Genomic DNA, 15,109 nt, shown 5'->3' with positions numbered 1-15,109 from the left:
AATGGTACAGTTACCTATATTCATTGTAAGTAATATGAATAAAAATATATTCAACACCACACAAAAATAAGCTATAAAACGACTACCTGGTTGGTTCCTTAGGTATACAAAGGTTAATAATATTAAATTCATGAAATAATCCGACATACAAAGCATTGAATAAAAAAACAAAACACATTCTCAATGTAAACACGACACGAGGTCATACGAAACATACACACAGGAAGCTAATCTAAGGTGCTAGGACAGGGGACAAACAAACTCAAAGGCGGACTAACTAAAACAAAGCCGACAAACATAACGGGGAAAGTGCATCACGTCATACAGAAAACATGTCTACGATAATATTTTTTTTATTCTTTTGTATTTTTTCTTCCTAAAATGAGTTGTATTTTACAGACTTTAAACATTTTCGAGTTCTGGTATGCTCCTACGCCCCTCGCAAGTACAGGGCCGCGTGAGTATGCCAGTGCTCAGACGCCGATACACTATCGAGCGCGCTTACACTATTGGAATCACAAATATCAGCTGACATGAATTACGCACTTTCAGCAAAGAAAAATATGTCAAAACACTACAAACGTTATCGACTTGCGACTAGTGAAATCAACTCTACGTGACCATTTATCGTTATTTTGTTTTTTTTACAATTTTTAACCTTGATTAGTTTGTCCACGAATGCACTATGTTTTAGTATTAACCCCTATCTATACTCAGACACCTTGTTAAACGGTTACAGTTCACTTTTTTAACACAGATAGATAATTTTCTCACGGTTGTATATCTAGTATACGACTTTGAAAACTTTCTTTACATATTATTATATCGTTAAATTTCGTTTTAAGAACATCTGTATTTCAAAGTGGAATGTAACGCGGTCTCTTTACCCCTACATCTTAAATTTAGCCAATTCTAGTAATTAATTTTCAAATTGAATGTGTACGATGCCGGGTGTTTCCAAATGGTTGCTGCGATCGATGTCGTGATATGTTTTACGATTTTTTAATTAAATGATTGAGTGTTGTTTTTGACATTATCGTACTGCGACGTGTTCTTTTATAAATCGTCGAAGACGTATCACGTGTGTCGTGCAGTGTCATTTAATTTATGGAAAGATCCACTACCAATGTTGATCTTTCGAATTTCAAAGAATAGCACAGGATAAAAGTTACAGTCACAATCAGTGCAATGTCACTATCATGTTTTGAATTTGGGCCGACCAAAGACAAAACACAACCATAGACAATCACAGCTGTCAGTGTCAGAAGCGTAACTTTTTTCCCGCGCGTTACCAGGCAATGAGGTTGCATATCCGTGTGGCTGGATGGTGTATGTGTGTGTGTGATGGACAATGGTATCTAGAGTTGACATACTGCTGGGGACGAGCCGCTACTCTTCGGCCGCGTCCTCACTGATCGTTTCACCCGCTTTTTCTTGGGAAATGTTTTGACCTGAAATTGATAAGTTAGATGTTTTACATACTTTCAGTGTGTTAATGACATGATCCCGAATGTGAAACCTAGTCTACTGGTGAATCAACCTAAGCCACTTTCGTTAAGACACAACACATGCCCGGTCTACACGGGGCTAATAACCTAGGACTTCTGGCTTTGTGTGGACATAACTATTTTAATTTGTAGAAGTCAGAAGAAGTGGCTTCCTAACACTAGCTTTTCTAGCTTGATAAACTAGCCTTGTTCCCTGGAAGGAGACCCGTGCGTCAGCAGTGGGGACGTGATGGGTAGCTATGAAGATATATCTGTGACTTTGGCGATCATGTTATTGTAAAAAAACCGGCCAAGTGCGAGTCGGGCTCGCGCACAAAGGGTTCCGTAGCTTAAATCAACCTATCTCAAAAACTATAAGAGATACTTTGATCAAACCAAAAATCGTTGAAAGAGTTAATTAGCATGCATCACCTCTATTTTTTTTAGAATTTTATACCCCGTAGTTATAAAAATAGAGGGGGGGGGACATACTTTTTACGACTTTGAGAGCTGATATCTCAAAAACCGTTCACTTTAAGAAAAATGTTTTTTAGAAAACTTTATATCATTTTAAAAGACCTTTCCATTGATACCCCACACGGGTATGTACATCGAAAAAAAAAATTTCATCCCTCAGTTACATGTATGGGGGGCCCCACCCCCAATTCTTTTTTTTACTATTTAGTGTCATATTTTTGTAGCGGTTCATACAACACATATTCCCATCAAATTTCATCACTGTAGTACTTATAGTTTCCGAGTAAATCGGCTGTGACAGACGGACAGACGGACATGACGAAACTATAAGGGTTCCGTTTTTGCCATTTTGGCTACGGAACCCTAAAAACGCACTCACCCTTTTTCGCTGTTGAAAGTATGCACTTCTTGCAGCTTATGAAGAAAAAGGAGACACATTGGAGTTGGGCGTGGAGGGCATCAGGTCCATGGTCTTGCACACCCAGCCCGCGATGTCGGCGCGCGCCGCGTCCGCTTGGTGGATCCACTCGTGGTTCTGGAAGGGGGGGAAAAGATTCATCGTAAAATAAATACGTTCTTGACGAAAGTCAACTAAAAACAACCGCCCATTCGGAAATAAAAAGGGCTTTTATATTCTGATTCATTGATGATGATTAATAAAGTACCTGTCTTTTGATGAGATTCTGAACGGTTCATCAATAGTCGATTGTCCCGCCAATAGAACAATATGTCACTTAGTCGCGGGACAATCCACTGATGATCATCCGTTTAAAATATATCAATTTAGTATCTGAGATTAAAAAACAGACTTCAGATATTATTATACAGAATGAATAACACAAAGTGACGTGGAAGCGGACACACCTACTGTATTCGTCTCACGAGCTGCTACTGACAATATGGTGTCGCCACTTTTGCTGGCCTGCATACTAATGTGACGACCGGATGTTGCAGTGGTTTGTAACGCTGAATACTATGCCGAAGGTCCCAAGTTCGTACCCCGGCCAGGGCTGATATTTGTTTTTGGGTCTTGGGTGTAATTTTTTTGTGTTATGTGGTATCACCAACTCGCTATAACAATAACCCTTCATGTGATGTCTTACCGACATCGATTAAATACTACCGTATTTATCGTAAATAGCGATATATTGACGTTTAACTCGATTACAGAACCGTGCAGCGGGTTCCACCAATCACAGCGCTCTATTTCTAACTCGATAACTGTCCCGTGCAGCGGGGACCGTATCAAATTGACGGAACAGGTCCATATCCCTACAAAAGCCGCGCTCACCATCAGGGTCTTGAGGTCGGCGCGCTCGTCGGGGTTCTTCTTGAGGCAGCGGTCCACGAAGTCCTTGAACTGGTCGGAGAACAGGCCCGCGGGCAGGCGCGGCGGCGGCTCGTTCACGATGTAGTCCAGCAGCCCGAATATCGCCATCGGACGAGGCGAGGCGCTTCAGTAGCTACATCTGGTGTTTTAAGGAACCATGGCTCTGTTGCACGGGATTGTTACCGACCAGTGGCGGCTGTACCTAAAGTGCGCCCGTGCAACGCACTACCATTTAAAAACCTTCTAAATATGTACCTTCCTTCTTCCTATACCATACTAGGTACCTACATCTAAAAAAAAACTTCACAAAAAATATTGGAGTTTTACCTACCATTAAAACTCTTATTATGTTTCCAGCGACATCTGAAATCCATGTTATGAGATAGCATCTCCCTTATCATCGTAGCAGCTTGCAGTTTTCAAATTTTCGCGCCAAAATCCCACGCTTTCTACGATTGGTCAAGCCTCGGGCGCGGGCGGCGTCGCTTTCTAGCTGTCAGATTAGTGACTTTTCCACCATTATATTCCCGAATAATAATAGCAGCGCCAGGTAGCGCTTGCTGGATTTCAGATGTCGCTGGAAACATAATAAGAGTTTTAATGGTAGGTAAAACTCCAATATTATGTGTTCCGTAGCGACATCTGAAATCCATGTTATGAGAAATGTCTGTTATCACCTGGCAGCTAGAGATGACGCAATAATGTGAAGTAGGTAACTTACTTTGATCATCAGATATAAATCCGTGATGAGAAATATAGGTACTAACTATGGAAATACCAATGAAATGGAGGTGACCATATTAAAATACCTTATACTAATTTATTAAAAAATAAATTGGCCATGAACCTAATAGACCTAATCACAACAAACTTAGAATAATTATATACCTATTTAGGCATGTATATCACACAATAATTCATTTAGCATATTTTTTTTATTTTTTTTTTTTATTTTTATTTTTTTATTTACATCTATATTATGATCTGCCCCCGATAGCAGCTTCTAACCTGACTGTGGATATGAGTTTGTATCTGGTTTTGAACCAAACACAGGAACTATGACTATACTCTTACCATCGTCAATTAAATGATCATTGTTACAATGCAGCAAAGTTAAATCATGTACCCTGCGCCCCGAGTATAATAGGAGTAAAGTAGCTGTTCTCTTAGTTACTCCAAAAAATTTATCTACCAGCGGAGATGAATGCTGTAGATATTCTATGAGCACACGTGCATTCCACATGGGTGGCTTCATGGGCACAGGTTTTGCTACTGAAATAGCCTTTAAAACGTGTTTTACGACCAGATTCTGTGATATTTTTATAGAAATTACAGATTTATGAACAAGAACAGATCGATAAGCTACACCATAGAACAACGCGGACTCGCTACACCATCATTAAGAAATATAGAAGCTAAATATTTTGCGACCATTACTGACGAAGGAATAAACTTGTTTATATGTAGCTTAGACAATGATTTCAAAAGGAAGGATACGCCCTTCAGAACATTTTACTCAAACCTTCTTCTTCTTCTTCTTCTTCTTCCTTGCCTTATCCTTATTTAGGGTCGGCTTTGTTGGTCATGTCACGCCACTTTACCCTATCCCCAGTCATATTACTCAAACCTTCTTCATACAAGCAAAATAACTGCCATCTGTCATAATTTGTTGGAACTATGTCAGAGCCGAGCTACTTATCCTGACGACGCAACCTTGTACGTGCGTTCATATTTTACCGTCACCGGACAGTAGGTACATAATAATATGAGTGAGTTGCATGCGGACGTCCGTACAAGGTTACATCGTGCGGCCATTGTAGACTTTAGTAGTAAAATAATTATCGCTTTAAAATGTGTTTATTTATTAATTAAGGATGATACGATATTCCATATTCCTTTTTGACCTTCGTATCATAGTTTTTTAGCCTTTCACAACAAAAATAGGCATATTTATCACAAGAAACAAAGACTCATCTCTCCGTCACAGACAACTGTCGACTGAGGACCGTTGGCCCTAAAATGTCTATTTTAGGGCCAACGTGCGGGTGCCATTTTCTTGAGTGGTTGGGCCTGTCCTTACGCAGTAATATATATGTCAATGAGCTTAGAGCACCAAACCGACCATTTATTCCAAATAGGTGTGTAGGTATTTCCTTGTTGACATTTGAGGTATGTATGCCCCAAAAGCTGACGATCCGTTCTACTGCTGGGCTGAGTAAGTGTCACTCTGGAGTTGGTCCGCGTGACAAGCAGTTTGCATTGTAACGCCTGGAAGGTACTGTGGTGTCAGCATACTATGGTGTCAGCATACTGTCGAGCTCGTCGATGAGGTCCAGTAGTGTCTTGGCTAGGCAATGTAGGGTCAACGACCTGGTCCCTCCTTCTTGTTTGATGTAGGCCATAACTGTCCTGTTGTCCCTCTGTAGTAGTAATACTGTTGTCTGTCTGAGTGTCTTGTATTTCATGCTTATGGCACCTATAACAGTGAACATTTCCTTCAAATTACAATGTCATGACATCTGTAAACTCTCCCACTGGCCGAAACCTTTGAATCGTTTATTTGGGCAACCCATGCCTGGTCTGAGGCATCTGTGGTCAGGTAATTCATCACTCGTTGTGGTTCGTGGATCAAGTACGGGATGTGCAGATTCTGTAGCCACCACTTTAGCTCTGTTGAAACCTCTTCTGGAATCAATAACTCTGTCTGGCGGCATAGACAAGATTTTTGACAGTGTCTTTGCATAAAACGGTAATGCAGCCTTCCCCGATGGGTGATGAAGGCTACAAAGTTGAATTTCCCTAAGAGGCGTTGTGCCTGCTTCAGGTTCCAACTGCCACATGCCAGCATACCAGTAATTGACTGTTGAATACCACCACTTTAGCTCTGATGTAATCTCTTCTGGAATCAATAACTCTGTCTGGGGGCATAGTGGATTTTTTGACAGTGTCTTTGCATAAAACGGCAATGTAGCCTTCCCCGGTGGGTGATGAAGGCTACAAAGTTGAATTTCCCTAAGAGGCGTTGTGCCTGCTTTAGGTTCCAACTGCCACATGTCAGCATACCAATAATTGACTGTTGAATACTGTCTGTCTTTGACGGTGGGAGGAACTTGCGGTTTGCATGTGTGTCCCAACCCACACCCAAGAATTCCAGGCTCTTTTTGATGGAGTCGTTATGGACTTTTGATGATCCATCATAAGCTTTGTAGAAGATCAATGGTCTATTGTTGCTCTTGTGTGTTTAAGAGGTTCTCTTTGGACTGACTGACAAGGCAATAATCGTTGAGATACTCAATCATGCGAATTCCTCGAGTCCTGAGGGTTTCCGCTATCCAATTGGTGATTGTTGTGAACATTTGGTTTATCTGAGCGAGCATTCTTTGCGACACCAGTATGGAATCTTATTATGTTTTCTGCTGAAGGTAAAATCAGTGGTGGTTTTGTAAAATGGGAAGCTGATTTTATTACTTTTAAGTAGGTAGGTACTACAGGTGGTGCTATGAGTGGTTCCCAAACGTAGTAAAGGTAGTATTGAAGGCAGCCTACAAATGGCAATTAGTAATTTTTTATAAGATTCTTTGAATTTATTGTAAGGGGCTTGTATTTGTTATTGATCTTTTTGTCTCCTCCCCCTGCTTGAAAACCAGGAAAGGACATTGGCTTATTAGACAGTTGAGCAGAGTAGGTATGCGGGGGCAACTGTACCTACCTACCGACTGTAACGGCATAGCACTGCGCGCGGGTTGTCTTGTCGGCTGTGTAAAGACCGATAACCTTGACCTTGACCTAGACGTCGAAGGTTGTGGTTCAGTGTTATATATTACGGTAGCACGTTATAACTTGTCAATACCGCCTAGTGCAGAGTTAACGGCAACATGGGAGTGACGATAAATTTACAAAAGTACCATCAAAAACCAATGTTATTGTTAGTTTGTTTAAGTAACCATTTTGTACATGCTAAGTAATTATTTTGTGTCACTTGTAATTTACTTTCTATAATAAACATATTTGTATCTTTTTGATGTACTCTGCCAGCATTAGTGGATTAAATAAATATTCAGATGACAGAGGAATATTGCCTACGCCCTGTCTGATATATTTATCGCCAAGAAGTTTCAAAAGTGCCCCCCTACGTGCTGCAATACATTCGTTCCGTATTTTCGCTTTCTGCAAATAATCTGTAATATATCCTGAGACTAGTTCATGCTTAGAATCCTTATAAAAAATTTCTTTTATTTTCGAATACAAGGTAGTAGCTGTTATCGGTTCATTGACCTTTGACCCCCAGTCAATAACATTTTGCAGTGAAGAATTAACTATTTTATTTTGAGTTAAAAATGCATTAGATAATTCTGCAACACTACGCTGCATACGAGGCCAGTTAATAAAGGAATTCGACTCGTTGGCCAACTCTTCGTTAACTTTAAAGTCTACGAACGTGGGACATGTCAAATGCTAAGTATTTCTTATGGGTGTCCGCATATCCCTAAGACTTCCAGACACTTTTGTTAAAGTGTTGGTGTTCCTCAATTTTAGCCACTCTTAAAGATGGTGCCGCCGGAACTAACGGTTCTTTTATGGAAATTGATAAATTACACACCTCGTCATTTGATTGTGGTGTAAGTAAAAAGTCTTGTGGCCTTAGTTGGTTTTCCTTATTAGCACTCACTAAGTCAGATAGGTAATTGACTTACCGGCTGCTGCGACAGAACTTCAAACCTTGTGTATCAAGCTCCGAAAAACTCGATGAGCGGACCCGGGCGGCGGCGGCGGCGGTGGCGCGGGCGCGAGCGCGCGTGACGGCGGAGGGACGCGCGGCGCGTGCCGCGGCGATCCTTGGGGCTGCGGCGCGCGCACTCTAATGAGCAGCTGGCCCTGCTAATGCTACTCCGAGAGCCAAACTCGACGTCTCCCGACGTCTCTTACGAGAGCGGGAGGGCGGCGGCAGTAGCGGCGTGGGCGTGGCGGGGGCGGCGGCCGCGCCGGCCGGGCGCGGCGCCGGGCCGCCCGCCTCCTGCACTTGCGTGTTGTGTTCCTCCGGCGCGCCTGCTACGGGGGACCGCAGCATGTACACCAAACACTCATTTTCTTCGGAAAGGCACGCGTCGGGCCCGCCATTTTGACATGCGGAAAAACACTTTCCGAATTGCACCCATCTGACCCTGCATCCATCTTAATATTGGTATTTTCACACAACACGCGAGACGCGAACAAAATCTTGTTGGAAATTTGCTAATATTTCAGATAAAACAAGATTTCGAAAAAACTGCAATGCGTACGACTTTAAGTTTGACGCAATAATGGTGGAAAAGTCACTAATCTGACAGCTAGAAAGCGACGCCGCCCGCGCCCGAGGCTTGACCAATCGTAGAAAGCGTGGGATTTTGGCGCGAAAATTTGAAAACTGCAAGCTGCTACGATGATAAGGGAGATGCTATCTCATAACATGGATTTCAGATGTCGCTACGGAACACATAATACCAATATAACAACCATAATACCTACCCTAAACAGAAATTACATCAATCTGATTATCGTTACGACTTAAATTAAATCGAGCTGGCCTATTTTGATTTCTACTGCGAAAGAATTAGATCTTATTTTTGCTTGAACAAAAACGGCCTCGTGCGCTCGGATTGTCGCACGGAGCGAGCTTCTACACATAGTATGAAACAGGATGGAAATCGCCTGGCGCGTGAGACGGAAGATGCTCAGTACAAACTGTATGCAGTTCTAGGATAAATTCGTGCGCCGCACGCGAAATTTCCGAAATAATACGAATGACGCCACGGGACTCGGGAGGCGCGGGCGGTGGCCTTGACCGGTGGCGTGACCTACGAACGATGCACTTGTCATTTGTCATCTCATTGTCACAGTTTCACCTTTCGCGCGCGAATACGTAATTAATTTGTTTAATTACTTATTAACTAAGAAAGTAGTAAAGATTTCGTGAGTGTGTATGTGTGTGTCAGTGAAAATCAGTGTAAAATACAATATTGACTTCATAAAAAGCAATATTAGGATATTTCAAAATAGACTGGACATTAAATCTGCTGGGCCGCCTCGGCCTTTTCTCATCTTAAAACAGGAGTGCAAAAAATAAAACTTAGGTATATACCAGACTTTTCAAAAGTGAAATGTACAATAATAAGAAATGGTTATGTGAATGTGAGAGACTTTATTTTGCTTTCCGTGTGTTGTCGGCGGAGAAGCAATTTCGCGTCAAAAAAGGAACGCAGAATTGTATTAAAATATAAATAAGGTAAAATATACTTATATTGTTTTTGTTACTTCTAATTGTAATAATCTATTTTTCTTCCAAAATTTACTAAACCCATAAAGTGCACCACCGGGTATCTGAGGCACCAGCCGCCACTGTTACCGACGTCGATAGACTCATACAACGCCGTATTTATCGCGATAGTGAAATTATGACGTTTCTAACTTCCACGAATAACAGCGCCGTATTTATCGCGAATCGCGATATAGTGGCGTATCTAACTTGATGCCAGACCCGTGTAGCAAGTTTTACCAATTACAGCGCCATATTTATCGCGAATCGCGATATATTGACGTTTCTAACTCGATAAATGACCGGTGCAGCAGAGAAATGCGCGCGTTCCACCAATCACAGCGCCATATTTATCGCGAATCACGATATAATGACGTTATATTTAGAAACGCGATAAAGGACCCGTGCAGCGGTTACTGAGTCAACTTGATGGAACAGGTCCATATCCCTACAAAAGCCGCACTCACCATCAGGGTCTTGAGGTCGGCGCGCTCGTCGGGGTTCTTCTTGAGGCAGCGGTCCACGAAGTCCTTGAACTGGTCGGAGAACAGGCCCGCGGGCAGGCGCGGCGGCGGCTCGTTCACGATGTAGTCCAGCAGCTCGAATATCGCCATCGGACGCGGGGAGTTGGGCGCCTGGAATTGAAGAGATGATCGTTTTTGAGAAATAAAGTAAAGAATACGCTTTTGGAGGTTGCAACAGCTTATTTTGTTGACGGTTTTTAACCAGCAAGAGCCCCTGCGACCAGATGTCCGACTGCACCGAGTAATCGCGTCTTCGCTACCGAGGCAGAGCCCCGCGGCATGGGTCCTTTAACGACGACATCGTTTAATGCTCGTTCCACAAATCACAGCGCCGTATTTATCGCGACTCGCGATATAGTTACACTAAGTCGATAACAGACCCCTTCAGCGGGCATTGATGTAATTTTGATGGAATAGCGGCCGCTACACGGGTTCGTTATCGACGTCGATAAAATTGTTTAATGCGTTTTATACCAATCACATTTGACATTTATCTAACTAAGTAGATAAAGACCCCGTGCAGCGGGGCCCGAGGTCAGACAGACCCCGTGCGTACCTGCGCGGGCTCGCGGTGGTCGCGGCGCTCGCCGAAGATGGCGGCGAGCATGGCGGCGTCGGGCGGCGGGATGGGGTACATGCCGACCGCCATCTCCACCAGCGACAGCCCCAGCGACCAGATGTCCGACTGCACCGAGTAGTGCGTGCCTTGGAGCCGCTCCGGCTGGAGACGGGAGAGAAAAAGGGTATACAGAGTATTCGGAATGTGCCCACAACTTTTTAGGGTGATAGAGGGATTTTAAAGTAACTGTTGTCCTCACAAAAATATCTGCTCTTCATATTAAACAGTCAAGTGATCAATAAAGTAGATTTAGTTTATTTTAATGTGCGTTAGCAAGCCAAAGAAACGTCAGAGATAACTATGAGTATAAGCAAGATGTATATGTAACGGCTCCATTTCAATCGGAGCGAGTGGAATTCGCATTTGTAGCTTTGGCGGTTCTTATGGATGTCTTCAAGTTGTTTTGAATTGTCCAACTTAGTTCCCGATACTAGTTTTAAATAACAGTGTTAGTTAAAGTAGTTGGATAATTGCCCGAGTTATGAGTGCGTCATGTGGAGCTACGACGTGCAGTGGTGGACCATCATTAGCTAATCAAAATACATACAGACATATAACTCCTGGTGCCCACAAACGAGTTGGCCATAGAGTCGATCAGCTGTCCGGAGACGCCGAAGTCGCAGATCTTGATCTCCCCGTTGCTGTTCACGAGGATATTGCTCGGCTTCACGTCGCGGTGCATGATGGCGTGCTTGTCCCGCAGGTAGCTCAGGCCTTTCAGCACCGCCGATGTTATAGTGCCTGGAGAGTGAATGGACACAGTTTATGTAAACGAAAAAGTTGTGGTAGAATTCGATTTGGTTCTGTGATATGAGTTTCTGTGCGTCGTATCTACGTTTTGCGATCTCAAATATTTCGCAAAATAAAATTGCGAGAAAACACCTCTTCTTTGCCTACTAAGCACTACCTCAATGAGCCAACTATTGGGAATAAAATCATCCAATGAATGTTATGTCAACATTAGATGATTAAACTACTGGCTATTAGCCAAATAAATCTTCAATTATCGCTTCATCCATACCTAGTAATCAACAAAGATATTAAAGTAGTAAGTATACTTTAGTGCATAATGTAGATAGATGGTCAGGTAAAAATTCAAATAGTTAATTCTGCTATCTTTTGATTCTAACAAAGGATAAATTACTGATACCATTCCATTTCTTTCTCTGCTCATGTTACACATTTTTTGCTGAGATAATATAATCTACTTCTACTTATAGTCACTGCAAAGCAATATCTAGTGCTTAGTCATTATTTTTATCTTAAATCAGTTATCCTTATCAGTGGCTTTAATTCCTTTACAAGATGCATGGATGGAGTTTATCTTAATATAATGAGTGTAAATTATAAACATTGAAATATTTAACATGCTCTGACTATTATAATAAGCAAATAACATAAAAAGATAAGACCCATCACCCAATAGTGGTACAGTGAACAGAAAGTAGGTGATTCAGGGGGTCATCCTGAATAGCTTATGTTCTATGACTTTAAAAAATTCGTTACACTCTGTATATTGTGTACTAACTTGACAAAGTTAACACAGCCATATTTTGCAAACCCTAATAAAGTTTACCTAAGATATTTTCAGGAATCCTTCCCGCTTTCTTCAGGATGAGATCCAGCGAGCCTCCGTCCATGTACTCCATGCAGATGGAAATCTCTCCGTCACTATAGAAGGCTCCGTAGAAGCCCACTATGTGCGCGAAGTTGCATTCATGCAGTACCTGCAAGAAAAGTAAATAAAATTGTAGGCCTATATGTTCTATTCTATTCTATTCTATTCTCTGTGGGGGTGTAAGTACCTGCACCTGGCTCTCTCGAGTGGAACCTTTGTGCATATCCCCAAGGTCTAAGCTGCCTTCCTAAGCTTGGACCATTTCCCACCACGCTAGTCCACTGCGGGTTGGTGGGTTCACATATCTAGATGTGCTAAATCTAGATATGCAGGTTTCCTCATGATGTTTTCCTTCACCGTAAGAGCGATGGTATACATTGTACTTAAGTTAAAAGAACTCATTGGTACATGTCAGCGCCGGGATTCGAACCCGCATCTCTTGCTTGAGAAGCGGGCGCTTACCCGACTGAGCTACCACCGCTGTAGGCCTATATGATATGCATGTTCAATGTGATTGTGAAATCGTTGTACAAAACATAATTGATTATGTTTCAGCTTTGAATTGCTAGTATAAACCAATTTGCAATACAGTAAAGGTATAAAATAAAGAAATCTATCAGGTCAGCATACATACATTAGTTACAAGTCATAGTTTGCAAATAAATAAATAAATCAAGTTCCCTAATGATCTTGATAGTTATCAATTCTGTGAATAAATAAATGAAAATGTATCAAACCTTCAGCTCCCTAATGATCTGTTTCTTGATGGCGGGCTTGACCTCCAGATGGATGAGCTTGCGTGCCATGATGAGGCTTGTGGACTTGTGCCGCACCTTCATCACCACGCCGCCGTTACCTTGACCTGTCAGTATTCATATTAGTAGGTCACACAACACACCTAACTATTGCTTATGATCACTCAAGACCATAGATGTCTCTGAGCTGGCTTGAGACTGTAAAGTGTGGTACTTCACTTTGGTCCTATGCTCCCCAGCAGAGATAGGGTATAAGTAAGTAATGATTGTGGCAAGGCTGAGGTCAGTGGTGTTGAACACCTAAAACTCAGCTTGAGGTGCACATACAGGCATAGGGAAAAATATCAAGCATTAGATTAGAGCTAGGATTAACAAAGTGATAGTGAAACAAACCACAGATACCTACCTATTTAACAGGGAATGTATATATGTCGATCCTTATCTAAGATTATTAACATAAGCTTTTAATCTATAGTTTGTATACAAAACTCACCTAATTCTCCCAGTTTCTCAAAGTCATCATCACTGAGCTCTCCTATCTTCTCTTTCTGACAGAGAAACACTTCTATCCTCCTCCGCTGGGTGTCATCCATCTCTATCTGCTCCAGCCGCTCAGTGAGAGCTTCGATACTGGTCTTAGACTTCCCAGCAAGACCCTGCCTCCTACAAAATGAAGGAGTCAATCAAAGCACCTGTTACATCTCTATACAAATTGATTCGGAAGAGCTTACTTGTAGGGCTACAATACTTACTCGACAGCGGTTGCAGATTTTAATTGGGGAGTCATATTTGAAGGTGTTACAGCCGGGGCTGTGTCTATTGACCCTGGTGGTAGGGTCAAATTTAACTTATTTTTCGACATCTTACTCATCTTGGGATCGTTTTCGTCACGGCATTTAGAGGAATATTGTTTTTTCTATAGGTTTACACTTTTAAGATACGTAGAATGGTGGTATTTTCCCAAAACACCTGTTATTTAGATTAGAAACACCGCACAATAAATAAAAATTCGATAAATTCGTCACCACCTCCCTTGTTTCACCATTTGTCAAATTATATTTTGTCTGTGGTCGATTAGTTTAGTCATTAACAAAAGTTCAACGTTTTATATAGCTCTTCTATCTGAACATGAAAAATAAACACCTAAATACAACGTTGATCTATTGCTGTTAAACACAGATTAAAACAATGTGACATGATTGTCTATGGCTCTAAGAACAGGGCCTTAGAATAATGATTCAGAGTAGGTTTGTATGTTTCACGGTCCGGCATTTTTTCAGGTACATAAATAATCTGAGTAAATAATTCATGCATTTTTTCTTACTTGTCACCGATTTTGAGCAGTCTTGGAGTGTCTTTTTATTTGAATTTATTTAAAAACTAAGTTATAAAATAAAACATAATGAGAATTGAAATTCTTACTAAGCAAAAATAATTAATTTCATAATTAAACCATTTATTTTGGCTGCAGTTTATTTGTTTAATAGTATTTTTTTTTTTTTCAATCTATTTTATTTAAGGAACTTTTGTCACTAGGTGACGATGACAGTCCCATCGTACCCTCTAATTAACATACACAAAACAATAAACAAGATATCCAAAGAAAAGGGAATTTGGTACCGAAGTATAGTGTGTGAGCCCCCTCGAATACCTTGGTTTAGTTCAAGTCGATTAAACAGACAACAAATTGTGATGGCTCTCCGACTTCGTTCTGGTCATATTCCATTAAATAAATTCGGATTCTTGATGGGAAAAGTTACTTCACCCAAATGTGATGAATGTGGAGTAGAAGATGACGTATACCATTTCCTAATGGAATGTGTCCGGAATGCAAGTCGGCGGCAACAGTTAGTTGATAAGTTTAATATTAATAGAATCGATGTTGGAGTTTTCCAAAGTATATTGGCTGAGCCATGGTCAGAAGCAGCCAAATTGCCTTAGATACATGGATGTCATCTATACAGGGTGTTGCAAAATTGGTATACTAAGCCGAAACCTACATGTGCA

General features: G+C 41.4%; 1 protein-coding gene and 1 long non-coding RNA gene across 2 annotated transcripts; both read right to left on the bottom strand.

Annotated features, from left to right (window-relative positions):
* Positions 1 to 1,049: 1,049 nt before the first annotated feature.
* Positions 1,050 to 14,166, bottom strand: LOC119693116 (dual specificity mitogen-activated protein kinase kinase dSOR1). Its single transcript, XM_048628562.1, has 9 exons — positions 13,855 to 14,166; positions 13,596 to 13,765; positions 13,085 to 13,209; positions 12,306 to 12,456; positions 11,277 to 11,470; positions 10,667 to 10,831; positions 10,054 to 10,221; positions 2,344 to 2,499; positions 1,050 to 1,451 (listed from the first exon to the last, which is right to left on the bottom strand). The coding sequence occupies exons 1-8, from the start codon at positions 13,971 to 13,973 to the stop codon at positions 2,380 to 2,382; spliced, it is 1,212 nt and encodes a 403-aa protein (XP_048484519.1). The 5' UTR covers positions 13,974 to 14,166; the 3' UTR covers positions 1,050 to 1,451; positions 2,344 to 2,379.
* On the bottom strand, positions 4,261 to 4,988 carry LOC125490163. The gene is made up of 2 exons (XR_007267517.1): positions 4,922 to 4,988; positions 4,261 to 4,816 (listed from the first exon to the last, which is right to left on the bottom strand). It is a non-coding gene; the product is annotated as an uncharacterized LOC125490163 (long non-coding RNA).
* Positions 14,167 to 15,109: the final 943 nt, after the last annotated feature.

This window comes from Plutella xylostella, chromosome 21 (genome assembly GCF_932276165.1).
Source record: "Plutella xylostella chromosome 21, ilPluXylo3.1, whole genome shotgun sequence".
In the NCBI taxonomy this organism is placed as follows: Eukaryota; Metazoa; Arthropoda; class Insecta; order Lepidoptera; family Plutellidae; genus Plutella; species Plutella xylostella.
The sequence above is the reverse complement of the archived record's forward strand: the minus strand, read 5'-3'. Positions and strand labels throughout refer to the sequence as shown.

Coding starts and splice junctions, on each gene's coding strand:
- LOC119693116 (XM_048628562.1), bottom strand. CDS start 13,973: ATGAGTAAGATGTCGAAAAATAAGTTAAATTTGACCCTACCACCAGGG. Junction 13,210..13,595: donor TGAGAAACTGGGAGAATTAG/GTGAGTTTTGTA, acceptor GAATACTGACAG/GTCAAGGTAACGGCGGCGTG. Junction 12,457..13,084: donor AGATCATTAGGGAGCTGAAG/GTTTGATACATT, acceptor CTTTTCTTGCAG/GTACTGCATGAATGCAACTT.